The sequence below is a fragment of the Phascolarctos cinereus genome, unplaced genomic scaffold (genome assembly GCF_003287225.1).
Source record: "Phascolarctos cinereus isolate Bilbo 61053 unplaced genomic scaffold, phaCin_HiC Scaffold_4;HRSCAF=312, whole genome shotgun sequence".
In the NCBI taxonomy this organism is placed as follows: domain Eukaryota; kingdom Metazoa; phylum Chordata; class Mammalia; order Diprotodontia; family Phascolarctidae; genus Phascolarctos; species Phascolarctos cinereus.
Window position 1 is genome coordinate 676460042 of NW_027555847.1, and position 15267 is coordinate 676475308.

The 15267-nt window shown below is 41.4% G+C and overlaps 1 protein-coding gene and 1 long non-coding RNA gene across 7 annotated transcripts in view; one reads left to right on the plus strand and one right to left on the minus strand.

Annotated features, from left to right (window-relative positions):
* The window catches only part of REXO1 (RNA exonuclease 1 homolog), a 112997-nt gene that overhangs the window by 11874 nt on the left and 85856 nt on the right, over positions 1-15267 (plus strand). For 2 of the 5 annotated variants that reach the window (XM_078154126.1, XM_078154127.1), the window contains exon 1: positions 6824-7071. The exons of 2 other annotated variants lie outside the window; for them this stretch is intronic. In XM_078154126.1, the coding sequence (XP_078010252.1) occupies positions 6855-7071 (217 nt within the window). In that variant the 5' untranslated portion in view covers positions 6824-6854. Of the gene's footprint in view, positions 1-6823; positions 7072-15267 lie in introns of those variants that run through there. One more of the 5 variants, XM_078154128.1, reaches the window with a different exon arrangement.
* Positions 403-9566, minus strand: LOC110223359 (uncharacterized). 2 transcript variants are annotated; one of them, XR_002328678.2, is made up of 3 exons: positions 9482-9566; positions 2167-2684; positions 403-582 (listed from the first exon to the last, which is right to left on the minus strand). It is a non-coding gene; the product is annotated as an uncharacterized LOC110223359 (long non-coding RNA). The 2 variants fall into 2 exon arrangements; XR_002328677.2 differs by having other exon boundaries at positions 1998-2684.

The following is a 15267-nucleotide window of genomic DNA, read 5'->3' on the forward strand; positions in this document are numbered from 1 at the left end:
GCTGATTTAGAGCAGTATGAGGTAGCTGCATAAAATACTGATTTCTGAGGTCCCTTCTGTCAATGAAATTCTGATTCTATCGCAGTACAATGCCAGTGACTGGTTTTGACATTTCTTAACAATAGTGAAAAGAGCTCTGGACTTGAAGGAAGGAGACCTGGCTTTTAATTTTGGGTTTGATGCTTTCTAGTGGTGTGACACTGGGCAAATTAGTTCACCTCTCTTAGCTGGAATTTACATATTTGTAACTAGGTAATTTTGAGGAAAGCATTTTGTAAACTTTAAAACACTGCAGACATAAATGTGTTATCTGCAAGTGGCTGCTTCGGGTTAATAAATTAAGCACCTACTGTGCTTAAGGCACTGGGGATAACCACAAAGAAGACAGTTCTTGCCGTCGGTGATATAAATTAATATTATAGAGCATTTTAATGTTTACAGTGGTTTATATATACTATCTGACTTCCTCATGGTCACAAAGCTAGTAGACGTTGGAGGCAGGATTCGAACCGAGGTCTTCCAAGTGTAAGTCTAGCATTCTATCCATTGTGCCCCATTGCCACGCCAAAAGGAGTTTCAGTTCTGCTGGGGAGAATACAGCATGTACAAGATTGGAAGTGAAAGGAGGTCAAGAACACTAACACCTGGGAGGGTCACAGAGGAATCAGCATCAGAGCTGAGCTTTCAAATACTGGCAAGGGGAAATTCAAGGTCAAGTATCCAGACATGTGGGATGGTTTGTGTGCGGAAGCGTTCGGAGAACAGCTAGCAAGTAGTCTGAATTGGTGGAATCGTAAAACAATATGAAATAAAGCTGGAAAAGTAGTTTGGAGTCAGATTTGGGAGAGCCTTAGACTTCAAGCTGAGGATTTTGCATCTTAGCATAAAAGTAATGGGAACCATTGTAAAGAAGCGACATATATGGTCAGAACTATGCTTTAAAAGATTATTTGGTGTTGTGAAAATTAGTCTGGAGTGGGGAAAAAAAGAGAAAGATAAACCAGGAGGCTATTATATTAGTCCACATGAAAGCAAATGAGAGTCTAAACTAGGTGATAGTTGTGAATGGAGGGGAAAAGACAGATTTGAACTATGGGGATGAATCTATAGGATATAGCCACTGGTAGGATGTTGGGGCAGAGGAAAGAGCCAAAAGTGACACTAAGCTTATGGATTTGGGTAACTGGGAATGTGGTGGTATCCTAAACAGAAATGGGAGAAGGGCAGTTTTAAGGAAGTCATGATTTCTATTTGGGAATGTTGAGTTTGAGGCTATGGGACATTATTATTGTCCGCTAGGCAATTGAATATGTGGTGTTGGAATTCAGGAGAGAATAGGGATGAATATATAGTTTGGGGAGTCATCTGCTTGGAGGTGATAATTGAACAACAACAAAGAAGCTGTAGGAAATCATTAAAACATGCTGATAACTACAAATTTGTTATCCATTTTCTATTGGACCTTTCCTGGGCAAGGCAATCCTTTTACAGATCCCTAATTGAATCATTGTCCCACTCTCCATAGTGGCTTTTCCAAACCTTTTTTTCATGCTCAAATTTTGAAAGAGAGCCCCTTCCCTTTCCCTTTTATCTGAGATCCTTGACTTATATTTCACTGAAAATATTGAGGCCATTCATTGAGAGCTCCCTCTTCTGTATATCTCATTTTACATCACTTGGCTCTGCCTCTGTCTCCTCCTTTACCCATCTCACATGAAGAGGTGCCCCTTCTCCTTGCCAAGGCTCACCTCTATGTGCACAAATGATCCCATCCCATCCTATTTTCCCCAGCAGATTTTCCCCTCTATCCTTCCCCTTCCTAATCTTCAATCTCTCTATGTCTAGTGGCTCCTTACCTGCTGCCTACAGACATACCCATGTCTCCCCCAGTCCTCAAGAAATTCTCCCTTGATCCAGCCATCCCCATTAGCTATCTTCCCATATCTTTTCTCCCTTTTTTGGCTAAACTCAAGAAGACTGACTACTACAATTGGTACCTCCACTTCTCCTCCTACTCTCTTTCAGCATTCTGTCTTCCAACCTCATCATTCCATTGAAACTGCTCTCTCCAAAGATACCAATGATCTCTTAATTGCCCATTCTGATGGCCTTTTCTCAATCTTCATCCTTCTAGAGCAGTCTGTAGCCTTTGATAGTATTGATCACCTTCTTTTCCTTGATATTGGCTTCCCTCTACGTTTTCATGACCCTGCTCTCTCCTGGTTCTCCTCCTGCCAGTCTGACCATTCCTCAGTTTCCTTTGCTGAATTTTCATCCAGGCCACTGTTATTAACAGTGAGTTTTTCCCAGCTTTCTTCTCTGATTTCCTGCTTTCCATCTTCTGCTGCACATGTCACCTGAAGTAAGACTGCAAGGGTCTGGCCCAGTCTTCCATCTGCCCCAGAGCAACTTCCCCATTAACCGAGAGCTTTAAGACTTCCTACTGTATCTCCTGATTTCCAGCTTCAGGTGAGAAAAAGAACCAGACATTCCTCCAATTGAGCACCTTCTATTTCTTATCTCTGTTGGGAAGGTGGCAGGAGGACTTCTTTCTGTGCCAGCACAAGGTAACTCCCACCTCCTACTGTCAGCCTGATCTCCCAACCAGGATGTGGAGAACCTTCAGTGCATAGAGGAGCAACCTTCCTTTTGATTTCAGACCTTCAGTCTCCTGCTGTGCCTGTCTTTTGAGGGAAGAAGAGGAAAAGGAAAGTCAGTGGGGAATGGAGCTTCCTGCTCCTGCTGGGCAGGTTCAACTTTCATCTCCCATACAGGGGTGGGGAACCTGCAGCCTTGAGGCCATGTGTGGCCCTCTAGGTCCTCAAGTGCAGCCCTTTGACTGAATTCCAAACTTCATAGAACAAATCTGCAAAACTTGGACTCAGTCATAGGGCTGCAGTTGAGGACCTAGAGGGGCACATATGGCCTCAAGGCTGCAGGTTCCCCACCCCTGTACTGTTTCCTGCCTAATCTCCAACCTTTAGAGAGAAGAGTAGTGAAATGGGGCCTCCTATCTAAACTATTTGACTCCATTTCCTCCACCACTTGATTCTTTACTTTCAAACCTCTCCACCTTCCTTCTCCACAGTCCACAAGTCCCAATCAAACACTACCCTCTCCTTCCATTGTACCCTCTGGAATGCTTGTTCATAGGCAACGAACTTCCTTTCATCCTAAATCTTTTCCTCTCCCACTCCTTTCATCTTCTGGCTGCTACTGAAACCTGGCTCTACCCAATGACACAGCCTCCCTGGCCACTCTTTCTGGTACTGGCTGCACCTTCCCTCATTCCCCTCAGGTCACTAGTTGAGGTGGAATACTTCTTCTTTCCTTTTCTTTTCCAGCTTCTCTGTCTACCTCCATTACTCAGTAACCTCTCTTCCTTTGAGGTTCTTGCTGCTTATCTCTATCACCCAATCAAAATCCTGGTAGCTATGGTCTACAGACTTCCAGATCATTTCCCTTCCTTCCTTATTGAGTTAGCTCACAGTTTTTTTTCTTTTCTTGCCAATTCTTGACCACATATTAGGGGACTTCAACACACACATTTACTGTCTCAGAAACCCTAACCATTCATTTCCTCAACCTCCTCATTTTCCATGATTTTCTCCTCCATTCCACCTCAGCCATGCGTAAAGATGGTCATACCCTTGATCTTGCCATCAGCCACAAATGTACCACTTCTTGTGTTCAAGAATTCCAGAATCCTCATATCTAACTGTAATTTGTTGACTTTCCACCTCTCCCTTTCCATTCCAAACCTTATTTGTCTACACTATGACCTCTAATCCCTTGACATTTCAGTTCTCTCCTAGGCCATGTGCCCTACACTTGTCACTCTTTCCCCCATCTTGACCACTTGGTGAAGCAGTTCAACTCTACACTGTCCTTTTCTCTTGAGTCCCTAGCCCCCAGATCATTTTATTGATTGTGCCCTGATAAGCTTCAGTCTTGAATTGTTACCATCAGCCTTGGATCACTCCTGTCATCCGTCCTGCCTTTGCTCCTATACACATACCACTGAACAAAGGTGGAGAAAATCAAGGCACCATTGTGACTGGGTGCACTACAAATTTTTGTTGCACAACTTCAACTGGGCCGTTGCTGCTAGACAATCCTACTATACCTCCTTCATCAAATCACTATCTCACTCTCCATAGTAGCGCTTCCAAACTTTTTCATCCCTCTTCAAACCTCTCATGGCTCCCTGCCTTCTCATCTGAGAACCTTGCCTCATATTTTACAGAAAAAATGCAGGTCATTAGCTGTGAACTCCTCTTCCTCTCCTATCACTCAGGTACCTTCTGCCACTCTCTCCTCCACCGCTGTCTCATATAAGGTGGCCTTACTCCTTTCCAAGGTTAATAACCCTTTTACCTGCTGAAGGGATCCCATTATGTCTTGTCTCCTTTAACAGACTGCCCCCATTACCATTCCCACTTTATTCCTCTTTCAATTTCTTCATGTCTACTGGCTACTTCTCTGCTGTTTACAGACATGTTCATGTCTGCCCCCATCCTCAAGAAACTCTCACTTAATCCTTCTATCCTTGATGACTGTCTTCCTTTATTTCTTTTCTTCGTGGCTAAATTCCTTGAAAAGGCTATATGGAATAGGTGTCTCCGCTTTTTCTCCTCTCACTCTTCTTAACTCCTTGTAATTTTGTTTCTGACCTCATAATGTCACTAAAACTGCTCTCCAAAGTTACTAAGATCTCTTAATTGCCAAACCCAGTGGCTTTTTCTCAATCCTCATCCTCCTTGACCTCTCTGTAGCCTTTGACATTGTTGATGACCATCTCCTCCTTGATATTCTTTTCTCTGGGTTTTTAGGACACCTCTTTCTCCTGCTTCTCCTATCAGAATGCTCCTTCTCAGTCTCTTTTGTGGAATCCTAATCTAGACCTCACCCCCTGACTATAGGTGTCCCACAAAGTTCTGTCCTGGGCTCCCTTCTTTAAACTACTTCACTTGTTGATCTCTTCAGCACCCAATAAATTTAAGTACAGACTCTATGCTGATAATTCTCAAACCCACCTCTCTGTTTACTGTCCAGTCTTGAGTCTCCAGTTGCCTTTCAGACATCTCATACTGGATGTCAGTAGACATCTTAAAACTCCCCCCCACCCCCCAATCATTCAGCCACCAAAGTGCTTTTCCTAAAGTGCAGATCTGATCACGTCACACCCTCCCTACTCAGTAAGGATCAAGTACGGAATCGTCAGGGGTTTAAATTTCTTCATAACCTAGCCTGCCTCCTACCTTTCCAGCCTTCTTACACCTTGTACTCATCCAGGTATTTTTTGATTTAGTGACACTGGCCTCCTTATTATTCCATGAACAAAAGACTTAGGGTCTCAGCTTTGGGCATTCTCTTTCTCTCTGTCTCCCATTCCAGGAACATTCTCCTTTCCCCACTCTAATTACTCACCTCCCTGGATTTCTTTAAGTCTCAACTAAAATCCTACCTTTTACAGGAAGCCTTTCCCAACCCTTTTTAATTCTAATGCTTTCCCTCTTATTTATTCCCTATTTATCCTGTATGTAGCTTATTTGTATGTATTTATTTGTCTACCCCACTGGATCATGAGCTCCTTGACAGCAGTGATGGTCTTTTATCTTTTTTTGTATTATCAGTGATTAACATATTACCTGACACATAGTAGGAGCTTAATAAATGTTTATTGGCTGCTTGATCTCCGTTCAGAGTTCTGTTTTCTCTCTATACTACTTTTCTTGGTGATCTCATCAGCTTCTGTGGATTCAATTTTCCCTATGCTGATGATTATCAGATTTACTTACCCAACACTGATCTCCAGTCTCAAATTTCCAACTGCCTGTTGGAAATCTTGAACTGGATGTACTCTAGACATTTAAGGTGAATATGTCCCAAACTAAACTCATTATTTCTTTCTCCCATCCCCAAGTCCTCCCGGATTCCTAATTTTCCTTTTACTGTCAAGAGTACTGCTTCGTCTTGATTTACAAAGTGATTTCCTCATAAAAACCCTGAGAAGTTAGAGAATCACAGATGTAGATCTTCAAGGGACCCCAGAGGCCAGATGGGAAGAAGTCCAGCATCCTCATTTTATAGTTGAGGAAATTTCAGCCCCAGAGAGACTATGACTTGTCCAAGGTAGCAGATACAATGTAGAAAGAACTGATTTAGAGATTTCAGGCTTGTCAAGTGCTTTCTGTTCATTATCTCTAATGATCTTCACAAGCCAGGCTTGGATTGATTCTTTTCTTGGTTACTTACTGCCTGAAAGATCTTGGGCAGGTCACTTATTTTCTTGGACCTTAGCTTTAAAATGAGAGTTGGACTGGTGGATCTCTAGGGCCCTACTAGATCTCTCCCCCAAACAGACCCAGAAAGGGAAGTGACTTTGCCAGAGCTGCTATTAAACCTTGCTGCAGATCCAGGGACCTCTGACTCCAAGAACAATGTGCTCTTCCCCCGCCCCTTCACCCTACCCTTGCTCTTCTGTCCAGAGAATTGGTCCAATTAAACTTGTTTTCCTAAAGTGCTACTTGGCAAAAATCCCCAGATGAATCTCTTTACTTACCCCAGTAGTTCGTCCTCCCAACTACAGTAACTCTCAGATGATTAGGAGAATCTCTTCAGTTTCTAATTTTTAAAAGCTTAAAGCACTTTCCTGTCTCCATTCACTTAAAGCTCCCCCCCGTGAAGCAGATGTGCTTCTGAAGGCCACTCCTTCCCAATCAGAACTAAACTGTATGCAAAGCATTTCTTTTTCTGAAGGGTCTTCTTTCTGAATTCAGCCCCGCACTTCCTCAGAGCCAGCATACTGGCCGATACTTGCTCTCTAGGTACTGAATGTGTTTAAAGAGTTAATGAGGGTAGGTGGAGGGGAGCCAGTGACTGACTGTACCCTCCTCTTCCTTGTAATTATTTTAACTGCTCTGGAACAGCTGAATGAATACTGGAGACCCATAGGTCAGCTGCTAGTGTGGTGTGTGGTTCTCTGGGGCGAGGCAGAACCCAAGTTACTAATCTGGAAGCCGTCCATGAACAAATACCTTCATCATTTGTTGACCGAAGAAGTGTCAGGTAATTCTTTAAATAAAGATTCGTGTCTATGCTTTCAAATTGTAGGGTTGGCTCCAGGAGCTCTAGCGCTCTTGGTGAATATTGACAGTGTTGTTTTAATATCCTCTGGCTTTATTCTTTGAGGCTCCAAGCCCCCCTCCCCACCCCCACCTTTTCCAGAGACCCAGCCCTAGACGCTATCTTGGTTGTGGGTTTGTTCCTCAGAAGCCTTGAGAGCTGTAAGACTTTGCTAATTACTACCTCCTTCCACATCAGCTGTGGCTGGGACTTGAAGTGTTGTTGTTGGGTTTTTTTTTTAATGTAGCTATTGCTTGACTATGCTAAATAAGCTCATTTCCAGCTCCTTAACTTGTTTATTGCCTTTTATACATCATAGGATCTTAGAATGGAAGGACCTTAGAGATCACCTATAACAATTCCCTTGCTTTATCATGAGCTGAAGTGACTTGCCCCAGAGGTAGCTGCTGCAGTTGTTGCAGAGCTGGGTCTCAAATCCAAGTCTTCAGATGAAATCTCTCTAGAGGCTTCCTTCCTTGGAGGCAGCCCAGTGTATGCTACATAACACTGAACTTGGCCCTGGAAGATCTGGCTCTGAATGCTGGCTGCAACTCTTAGGTCACTTAATTTCTCCAAGCTTCATTTTCCTCTTTAATATGAGGATCATAATTTTTGCACTTTACACCTTCTGGCCTAAAAATATTTTTTGAGTTAGAAAAATGCTGCGTGAATATTTGCTTCCTCTCTGCAAAACTGCCCGGGATTCCTGGTATTTTAGACAAATTTCTGCATTTTAGGCAAATTTTCCAATTTTTGTAGTTGCTGATTAGGTGAGAATGACTCCTGGGTTTAACTCTGTTGACGTATTTGTATTTCAAAAGAGTTGCTAGATACTTTTGTACTTTTATTTCTGGCTGGGCTTAAACCCATTTGGCTATTTGCACTTCAAAAGAGATGTGCTTAAATTTTTTCTGTGTTCTTTTTGAGGCCAACTCAGTTGCACATAATTTCTCTGACCATATTTTCTGTACTAAAAGTTGGGATAAAGGGTCTGTCAGTTGCAAAATCTTATTAAAGGACAACTTTTTTAAAAAATGGGATTGCTCAGAAAGTACTTCATTTCCTTTGGTAAACGGTTCTAAAGAGCTTTTTTAATAATTATGAATAGCAATAGTAACTCACATTTACATAGGGCTCTTAAAGTTTGCAAAATGCTTTCTTTTGAAAAGAAAACTAGTAACTATTAGAACTTTTCTGTTTCCTTAGGACTCCCCTAACCTTAAGAAGTTCTGAGTTTCTCAGAGCATAGAACTGGATTGGGATTTGGTTTCTGTAATTTGTGTTAGACAATAGGCAAGTCACACCCCCTCTCTGGGCCTCATTTCCCCATCTGTAAAGTGAAGGATTTGGGTTGGATGATCTAAGATTTCTTTTGGCTCTAATACTCTCCATATTGTTTTTTGTTTTTTTTAATAATACAATTTTTATTTTATTTTCAATTCCAAATTCTTTCCCTCACTCTATCCTTCCCCCAACCATTGAGAAGGCAAAAAATGCAAGACCCATTATATCTATAGTCATGCAAAACATTTGTTAGCCATTTTCTGTGTTCTAAAGTCCCTCCCAACTCTGATATTCTGTGACTGACTATTCTTTGAGCCAATTCTAAGTTGCTTCTAGACTAGATAGGATAACTGGGAGGACCAAACTGAAGGAAAAGTGTTTTTCTGTCTTTCTGCAGTAGGAACTTTAAACTGTACTTCCATCTCTTTCTTTCTAACAATAGATAATAGCCAGGGGGCTGGTGGGAAGGGGAGTCTTTGGTTAGACGGTGCTGAAGAACTGAAACTTTCTTGATGTTATTAAAAGTACTTTGCTTCAGAATGAAATATACTTTCAGGAAACTCAGAGCTGTGGGTTGAGAAAGATCTAGATAAGCTGGTTTCATTCATATGGTTTTTATTTATTGGCTGCTAATTTCTTTTTAAACAAAATCTTAACTCTTGATACCTGGTTTTAAAAACTTTGGCTTGGGATATACTCATTATCAACTATTTTCTGAGCATCTGCTATATTACTTCAGCAGGTTGACCATTCTGTCTTTCATCCATCTCTCACTAATCCTCAAATCTCTCTTCCTCTAGTGGCTACTTAACTGCTGCCTATAGACATGCTTATGTCTCCCCCAATCCTCAAGAAACCCTCACTTGAATCTGCCCTCGGACACTTGACATTTAGCTGTGTGACCCTGGGCAAGTCACTTAACCCCACTGCCTAGCAAAAAACAAAACAAACAAACAAGAAACTCACTTGATCCAGCCATCCCCATTAGCTATCTTCCCATATCTTTTCCCCTTTTTTGGGCTAAACTCATGGAGAAGGCTGTCTTTAATTGGTGTCTACACTCTCTTACCTTTCAGTAGTCTTTCTTCTGAGCTTATCATTCCACTGAAACTGTTCTCTGGAGAGATTCCAGTGACCTCATAATTGCGCATTCTGATGGCCTTTTCTCAATCCTCATTCTTCTAGAGTATGTAGCCTTTGATATTGTTATCACCCACTTCTCCTTGATATTCTTTTCCCTCTAAGTATTTATGGCCTTGCTCTTCCCTGGTTCTCCTCCTGCCAGTCCAGCCACTCCTTGGCTGGATCTTCATTCAGGCCACAAATTATTAAATACCATGGGTACCCTCCAAGATTCTGCTCTCTTTGGGGGCCCTCTTCTCTTTTCCCTCTATGCTATTTTTCTTGGTGATCTCATCAGCTTCTATGGATTAAATTTTCATTATACTGATGATTCTCAGATTTACTTAACTAGCCCTGACCTCTAGTCTCTAATTTCCAACTGCCTATTGGAGATCTTTAACTGGTTGTCTCCTAGATATCTTAAACTCAACATCTCAAAACAGAACTTTTTCTCCCCCAAACCCTTCCCTTTTCTTAATTTTTCTTTTACTGTCAAAGGTATGACCTTCCTTCCAGTCACCCCGGAGACAACCTGTGTGTCATCCTTACTCCTCATTTTCATTGTCTCCTCCCCCCCTCATCCAGTCTGTTGCCAAGTCTTGTAGTTTCCACTCTAACATCTCTGATGTACTCCCCGTTCTCTCCTTTATCACTGTCACTGCTCTGGTTCAGGCCCTTATTACCTCCTACCTGAACTATTGCATTAGGCTTCTGGTTGGACTTCCTGCCACAAGTGTCTCCATGCTTCAGTCCATTTTCTACTCAGCTGTCAAATTGATCTTCCTAAAGCACGTCTGACCATTTTACTCTTTCCCTCTTCCACCCTCCATTCGTTAAATTCCAGTGGCTCCCTGCTAACTCCATGACCAAACAGAAAATCCTTTGTTTTTAAAGCCCTTCATAGTCTGACCCTTCTTACCTTTCCAGTCCTCTTACCCCTTATTCTCCCTCCTTGTACCTTATAATCCAGTGATGCTGGCCTCCTTGCTGTTCTCCAGCAAGATACTCCGTCTCCCAGTTCCGGGCATTTTCTCTGGCTAGAGAATGCTGGAATTCTCTCTCCCTCCTCATCTCTGTCTGCTGATTACCCTGGCTTTCTTCAGGTCTCAGCTAAGGTCTCACCTTCTGCAAGAAGCCCTTCCTGATGCTCCATAATTCTTATGCCTTCCCTCTGTTGATTATCTTCAGTTTATCTTGTGTATGTCTTGCTTGGACCTAGTTGCTTCTTTCTTTCTTTCTTTCTTTCTTTCTTTCTTTCTTTCTTTCTTTCTTTCTTTCTTTCTTTCTTTCTTTCTTTCTCTCTCTCTCTCTCTCTCTCTCTCTCTTTCTCTCTCTCTCTCTCTCTCTCTCTCTCTCTCTCTCTCTCTCTCTCTTTCTTTCTTTCTGTCCTTCTTTTTAAGTGACTTGCAGTTTGGTCTGAGGCCAGATTTGAACTCAGGTCCTCCTGACAACTTCAGGGCTGGTGCTCTATCCACTGTGCCACCTAGCTGCCCTGACCTAGTTTTTTTCTATGTTGTCTTCTTCATTAGACTGTGAGCTCCTGGAGAGCAGTAGGTGTTTTTTTTTTTTTTTTTTTTGCATTTCTAATGCCTACTCTATTCTTACCAACTTGTGAGCTTGACAAATAATTTTGTCTCTTTGGACCCTGGTTTCCTCTTCTGTAAAATGAAGGGGTTGAAATAGGTGCTCTAAGATTCTGTCCAGCTTGAAATTTATGGTTTTATGATTCTAAGTGTTACAGCCAGGATTTGAACCTGGACTGACTGATTCCATCCAAATCTATCACTTTTGCCACTGCACCACACCTTTTCCTGGGACCTTATTTTACAAATGAGGAAACTATGCCCAAGAGTTGTTGACTTTTTCTTCTCCAGTTTCACCCTCTCAAACCAGCTTTTGTTGTTTTCCAGAAGGGATTTGCTATAAAACTTAGTGAATGGTAGGTTGAAATGTGTGAAATGGTGTGGGAGGAATGAATTTATTGAGCTGCAGATTTCTGGGAGGTTTCCCTGAGGAGGTGCAACTTGGGCTGAACTTTGAAGAATTTGGGCAAAGTGAAACTTTTTGAGAAGGAAAGAGTGATGAGCATTCTGCTCTCCAGGAATGAGATGGATGATGAGGAGGCTAGGGCTGGAATGTTTGGTGAGTATTAGGGAACAGGGACAGATTTGGCTGTAATGTTGGAAAGATGGTAAGATGAGCCAGATTGTGGAGGGCCTTTGAAACCAATACAGGCTGCTCATGTCATGCTTTAGTACCGTAGAATGTTTAGAAATGGGAACAGCCTTAAAGATTATTGAGTCCAACCCATGCATGTTACAAATGGGGTAATCAAGATTGAGAAGAGAGAATAACCACCCCAGATCTTAATAGCAAGTTAGAGGCAGAAGGCAGAGATTCCTTTTCCAGTTGCATGGTTACTAAATGGAGAATAGAATAAAATCTTAGTGCTGGACTAGGGGTTGTTAACCTTTTTTGTGTCCTAGACCCTTTTGGTAGTGGGAAAATCAAATTGATATTGTCTCTTTTTTGTAATTGATTCTATTTTATATCACCACCAATGTTTTGTAATATTGCCTGAGTCACATTTCTTTGTCTCTGAGTTAAGTTCAGAAGTTCAGCTTTCTTCTCTGAGTTAATTAAGTTTAGAAGTTCAGTTTTCCTGGTAATTATTGTTATATTCTTGTGTCAAGGAAATCTACTGTCCTTGAAGGATGCAAGTGGATGCCAATGAGTCTGGTCTGCTTTCTCTGTTACACTGACAGTCCTTCCAGAAAGTCTGGTGTGTTAGCCCTGTGACACTAACTAGCTATGCAGGTGGACACCACCAGTGAGCTTTTCCATGGTGACAAGATGGAAGGAGGGGCTGTTGCTAGTCTGAATTCCTGATTTCTGGCCAATTATATTGTCACCCCACACCTGTAATGCTTCAGACTTTGTAACCAATAGTATTGTTCTCTCCACCCATGATGCTGCCTTCTAGTTTTTGGATCTCCTTTTGTCTGTAAAAATGATCTATCTGTCCTCATGTAGGGTCCTTTTTTTTTTTTTGCTGAGGAGCTGAGACCTCCCCCCCCCTTTTTTTTTATTGGTTATGGTTAGCTTTACCAATAAATTGAACTGCTGAGAACTTTGTACCTCAGTTTCCCTTGATTTGAATCATAATAGTAGTCTAGTGAAACCTGTAGATACTTGCCCCTTTGCAGAATATTTTTAAATTAATAAATTTAATTTCATAAAATGCAGTGCATAAGGTTGCAAAAGAAACTGATTATATTGAAATAAAGTTATAAAAAACTTTTCTTTTTAATTCACAAACTCCAAGTAAAAAACTCTGGAGGTAGAAGGGATATACTGATGTCCTTACCTAATAATAATAATAATAATAATAATAATAATAATAAATAACTCATATTTAAGGTTTAGGAAATGCTTTCCTCTCAGTAATTCGGTAAGTTAGGTGGTGAAAATGCAGTTATTCCCATTTTACAGATGAGAAAACTGAGGATCAGGTTGGTGAAGGTACTCAAAAAAGTTCATTTTTTTTTCTTTCCATTATTACTAAAGAACGTCTAGTTGGTTGGGAAAAAAATGAGGGATAAAGATTTGGAAAGGGCCTCTGACTTCACATCACTTTCCATCATTTCTCAATCCCTTGAAACCTCTGGCTTCTGATCCTACCACTTGGCTGCAGTTGCTGTCACCAAGGTGACTGATAATCACTTAACTTCTAAAGTCAGTGGCTTTTTCTCAGTTCTCATCTTATTTGATTTCTTGAAAGCTTGTAACATTGTTAATCACCTGCTCCTGCTGAGTACTTCTCTCTTGCTTTGGCTTCTGGGACAATGAATGGTTCTCTTCCTTCTCAGTAAGTCTCTGCTGTGACATCACTCATCTCTTAGGTGTTGCCTCTGTCCTTTGATATTAAAGACCTTGAAGTGAAATATATGAATCATGAATTAACAAGTATTTCTTGATTCTAGTTTTTGGGGGAGAGGAGGATGAAATTTACAAAGGAAAAGTAAAATTGAATTTTGAATTTGTATTTCAAAGGGTATAGAACTGGAAATCAGGAGACTTATCTGGGTTCTGGGCCTTGTTATGCCATTGTGTGACTTTTGACAATAACTGTCCCACTTTGAACCTTGGTTTTCCTTCTAAAATGTAAGGGTAGACTAGATGATCTCTAAGGGTCTTTTCAGGTCCAACATTCCATGGTGTTTTCACAAGGCCATCAGATGAATCTTTTTAGTTGCTTAATTCCTTTGTTATGCAGGCTAACTGGTACATGTCTAGAAGATGGTGAAAAGACTCAACCCTGATGGATGAAGAAAGACTAAAAGAATCAGGGAGGTTGATCCTGGAGAAGATGTTTATGGGGGTCATAGTCACTATCTTCAAATATCTGAAGAGCTGTTATCGGGAAGAGGGAGCGCATGTATTCTGTATGGTTCCAGAGACCATATGGTGTGGTATAGTAGAAAAACCACAGTTCTAAGATTAAGAATGTTGTTGTTCAATTGTTTAGTTGTGGCTAACTCTTCAACATCTCATGTACCATGTCATGTCAGTGCCATTCATGGAATTTTCTTGGTAAGGGTAGTGGAGTGGTTTGCCATTTCCTTCTTCAGAGACAAGCAGGTTAAGTGACTTGGCCAGGGTCACATAGCCAGTAAGTGTCTGGGGCCAGATTTAAACTCAGGTCTTCCTGACTCCAGGCCCAGTGCTCTATCCACTGAGCCATCTAGCTGCCTCAAGATTAGGAATACTTCAGGGGCAGCTAGGTGGTGCAGTGGATAGAGCAGTGGCCCTGAAGTCAGGAGGACCTGAGTTCAAATTCGGCCTTAGACCAAACACTTGATACTTATTAGCTGTGTGACCCTGGGCAAGTCACTTAACCCCAATTGCCCCCCCCCAAAAAGATTAGGAATACTTTTCCATTTCTGACACTTATTAGCAAGGCAACCTTGGGCAAATTGTTTAACCTCTTGGAGCCCCAGTTTCTTCACCTGTAAAATGGGGATGGTAATCCCTGTAGAACTTGCCTTATGGGGTTGTCTTGAGGCTCAAATGAGATAACTTAGGTATAGCTCTTTCCAAACCTTAAAACTCGCTGTAAATGTCACTTATCATTATCATTATTGTTGTTATCTGCTTCCTTAAAACTTTCCCCTGTTGCCCTACTTAATGATAATTAAGTTCTGAGGATGTAAATTTTTTACTTTAAGAAGCTGGAAGTGACCTTTAATTCAGCATACACTTATTAAGCACTTACTATGTACATGATTGTATAACACTTAGCGCAGTGTGTTTGGGACAAAGTGAGTGCCATATAAATGTTAGTAGTTATTATTATCATAGTCACAAGGCACTGTGCTGGGTAGTAGGGATAGGAAGACAATGAAATCATCTTTCCTATTTAACTTTAATAGGGAAGATATAACATGCATAGGTAAGTATATACAAAGTAACTTTTAGGAGCATGAGAAAACATGGATAACTGCTGGAATCGGGAAGAGTTAGAGGTCCTGTAAAGAGGCATCCTCAGAGCCAAGCCAGATAGCTAAGAATTCCAAGAATGGGGGGTGGAGGTGGAAGGGAAGAACCTTCAGACCTGGAGGCAGGGCCTGCATGTAAAACTTTTCGAGGCACCAGGTAGCATTAAGAGTTGAATGTGTTAGTTGAAGGTATTCAAGCAGATGCTACAATTGAAATTAAAGTAAACTGAGACAA